We start from the raw sequence: 4015 nt of genomic DNA, 5'->3' as shown, positions 1-4015 counted from the left end.
TAGATATAGGTCACCGTTCAAACTATGTAAGAAAAAACATCGATTTACATTTCCTAAAATGTACAAAGTTCCTCTTGAATTTTTTACTAGTATTTGTAAATTAAACTAAATTAAGAAATAAATTTAGTTTGAGATTGTAATCAAGATTCTTCTGTGTTCCATATGGGAATATATATACATTAAAGGGTAGATGAAAAGGAAACCACAACATTTTTTATCGATTCTTAACTTTTTATGCAGTATTCCATGCATGTTTCACTATGTGAATTGATCTTATAATTAGAAGTATAATCGATAGAAAATCACTTGGCTTTCCTTTTCATCCTCCCTTGAAGCAAAATAAAAGAGCAAAACTTACAGAGTTTTCGATTACATTAATTTAAATTATTCAAGCAACCACACCCTTATTCCTGGTCGATATGATAATTTAATATGTTACTGTGTTTCTTGCAAAGTTCAACATGAAAAGACGAGCTTTGTGTTCGCAAAACTATAGTAACTATAGAAACAAAACTAATGATCATTTTCGTTCACTGTAAGTAAGCTTTTAAATGTATTATATTTTAGTTTTACCAGAAAAATGACACTAAATAATTCAATGCAAAGAAAGCTTTAATCTGGGTCGATATCGAAATTTAAAGTATTGCACTGTGTTTCGCGCTATCATAATCAAGAAAATGCGTCACTATTGATCTCAGAAAGGGTTAATATTAAAGTAGAATGTGAACAAATGAAACATTGCGTTTACTCTAAGTCCAAGCCTCAAAAATATTGAATTTCATTTTTATCCGAAAAATAATACGTAAAACATTCAGGGGAGAGAGAAAACGCCTTTTAATTAAGATCAGCCTCACATTGTAGTCACGAAGTCCGCGGAGATCCGTTTAATAGAATTTTGCTGAAGTCAAGAGAGTTATGGCAAATTTCAGTACTGATTTATACGAATTCAAATTTAACATTCCAAGAGTAAGCCTAACAAACGAGTGAAAACCATACAATTGATAATTACATTACTCATATGAGAAGAATAATCGCAAAGGATTATTATTTCCCTCACGCCAAGAAGTTCCGCAAAGGCAGTACGAGTTGGCAAGCATCTCGCGTGTAGTGAGCTCGGAATCCGCCTGCAATTGCCTCTCGGCGCTAGGGAAATAACCTTCGATGACAGCCCGCCCCTTTGTGCTGGTTTACCTGTAGGTATTTTTGTAATTGTCTTTTCAATTTTCATTTTCGAACCGTAGGATGATACCGAAGACCTCTGTAGCTCTGGTGCAAAATATTATGTATCATACAAATATGGGCACTTTGTATACTGTAATATTTTCAACACAAGGTTTGATTGCAAATAATTAACATTCTTTACGATTACATTGCTTATACAGAAATAACTCATTTTTAGTCTGCTTTATGTGACTCCGCATCGTATCATCGAGCTTCTCAAGGAGACAGACCGACATATTACTGAAAATCCAAACTATGATTCAATTGAGGCTCTCAGACACGGTGTAAAAATCCGTAATTAGCATGTACTATGCATTTGAGTAATTGTTGTTTTCTTTAGCTCATAGACGCATCATTGTATCCCATGGGATTGAATGATGAAGATTTCCGTGAAATGCACGTATCTTCGGGTATTGAGTTTTCAAGGATTTTCATCCACACTGTTGTGTCTCGTCAAAATTCCGGGTTGGATCGTTACAATATTTTAGGATTAAGTCCAGGTGTTTGGATCATAACTGCCATGACAATTCTAATCCTTCCGTTCTGCGCCTTAATAATCAACCGTCTACAACATGGAGGAAGCGGAAGTGGGAAAAAGGATTCCGTGTTCAGTTTCATCTTTGCTCTCTTAGCTAATTTGTTACAGAATGGTAAGAACGTCGAGAAATCAAGTTCGATCTAATAGTTTCATTTTCACGAGATTCAGTCCAGTAAGAGCAATAATCAATTTGAAAACTATATATTTCTAGCTCAGTATGATTTTGGACGACGAGCTCCCTCTCTACTTGTTTACGGCGGTTATGTTTTGGCAGCTAACGTCTTAATGAAAGCATTTTCCGGAAATTTGAAAAGTGAACTGATGATTTCGAAGGCTGACTACATTAACTCCATCGAGGACATACTTAGGAAACCGAAAATAATGCCAGCAATTTGCACCGAGACCAGTTTCTTCTTAGATGTTTTGGTAAGCTCTTTAAAAACGCGTTATATCCGTAAGAGGACGCTAAAACCATATTTGAAAATAACTAAATTCAATAAATGCTTTATGTAACGCAGGAAGGAAAAACGCCTTTATTAATGAAACTGAATGAGAGAATGGAAAAGAACGGAAATTTCTTTGATCACATTGATTTTATTAAACAAGATTTTTATTCGGGAAAACTTGCATTGTTTGGCAAATTGAATATTGAGCATCAATTTCTCCGGATGTTGAGTGCAGATAAAGTCGTCTACACTGGATCAGAAAAATACTCCTTTGGAAGCACTCACTACTTCTTCAATAAAAGACTGCCTCGTCACATCTTGGAGCGCATTGATTACTTGTATGTTACTTTATGCATTGATAATATGCGTAAATACTAACGTATTATGCAGTCTCATCTCTTACATTCCACAAGGCATTTCGGTTAGGCGTCCGTTCAGCAGGGAAAAAATTATCTCTCATTCTTAAACTTGTGCGAGAGAGAGAAAGATGAATTCATAAATTTGTCTCTGCGCATGGGCGAAATTTCAAACCCACCAATCAGACTTCTCAGGAGAGATATAGTTCTTGCCCCCCCCCTTCACCAAGGTATATCCGCCACGATTTACAGCATCTGCGGGTGTAACACATATTTAGTCGCCCTTAAATCCTAGTCGCCCTTAAATCCAATAGTACATTTAATAGTTTTTGGGCTGATGAAATTCAGTTCATAAACTTCAACTAGCTACCCGTAATTATTTAACGTGGCATTTAACAGAATATGATCAATGAGCGATTACATTACACGCTTTAGACAATAATATATAGTTTTTCAGCATGTTGTCAGTTCACCATTCATCTCTTACGTTCCACAAGGCATTTCGGTGAGGCGTCCGTTCAGCAGAGAAAAAAATTTCTCCCATACTTAAACCTGTGCGAGAGAGAGATAAAGTCATAAATTTGTCTCTTCGCATTGGCGAAATATCAAACCCACCAATCAGACTTCTCAAGAGAGATTTAGTTCTTCCCCCCCCCCTTGACCGAGGTATATCCGCGACGATTTATAGCATCTGCGGGTGTAACACATATTTGGTCGCCCTTTTGGCGTAGTTGGGAGTCTATAATGCGTTAGAATTTGTACATATCCAATAGTACATTTAATAATTTTTTGGTTAATCAAATTCAGTTCATAAACTTCAACTAGCTACCCGAATTAGTTAAAGCGTCATTTATCAAAATACAGGTCATCAAGAAGCGATTACATTACACGCAATTAGACAATAACATATAGTTTTTCAGTATGTTGTCAGTTCACCATTTGATTGGGGCCTGATTTAGCCAAGTTAATATAACGTTCATTCCTTTCTAACATTTCGAGTTTTCAAACTACCTTACTATGTTTTAAGATCAACACGATTCTTGGAAACTTCTCAGGGAAGTCCGTGTATGAGATCGGAAGCCTTTTTAAGAAGGGCAAAAGTGAACTTTGAATTTTCCCAAACAAATGAAATTACCGTGCTGACACTTGGATTTCTACTACCTGTCTTTGAAATATGGCTCGTTGGAATTCTTCTATCTATTATTGCCAAGACGGTGGAAATTGTACTATTCTTTTCAAAATTATATTGAAAACCATGTTTTGAAAATGGCACGAAAAACACGTTTGACATTCATATCTTCTTGAAACTGGCGCAAATGATTCTGGTCACGGAAAAACTGCAAAGTCTGTGTTTATTTTGGTAAAGTCTTCATGATATCACTTTAGTAAGTTATTTTGATTAAGAACCAATAAATATTGTGTATTGATACCCAAACCTTAACGAAATATTTACA

At 35.6% G+C, this 4015-nt stretch overlaps 1 protein-coding gene across 1 annotated transcript; it reads left to right on the top strand.

Moving 5' to 3' along the window:
• The first annotated feature begins 1640 nt into the window (after positions 1 to 1640).
• Positions 1641 to 4015, top strand: LOC149709161 (uncharacterized). Its single transcript, XM_089863249.1, has 4 exons — positions 1641 to 1871; positions 1971 to 2185; positions 2278 to 2543; positions 3589 to 4015. The coding sequence occupies exons 1-4, from the start codon at positions 1742 to 1744 to the stop codon at positions 3809 to 3811; spliced, it is 834 nt and encodes a 277-aa protein (XP_089719375.1). The 5' UTR covers positions 1641 to 1741; the 3' UTR covers positions 3812 to 4015.

Source organism: Phalangium opilio, unplaced genomic scaffold (assembly GCF_054372755.1).
Source record: "Phalangium opilio isolate 3A_F unplaced genomic scaffold, DU_Popi_V2 ptg000013l_1, whole genome shotgun sequence".
Lineage (NCBI taxonomy): Eukaryota > Metazoa > Arthropoda > Arachnida > Opiliones > Phalangiidae > Phalangium > Phalangium opilio.
The sequence above is the reverse complement of the archived record's forward strand: the minus strand, read 5'-3'. Positions and strand labels throughout refer to the sequence as shown.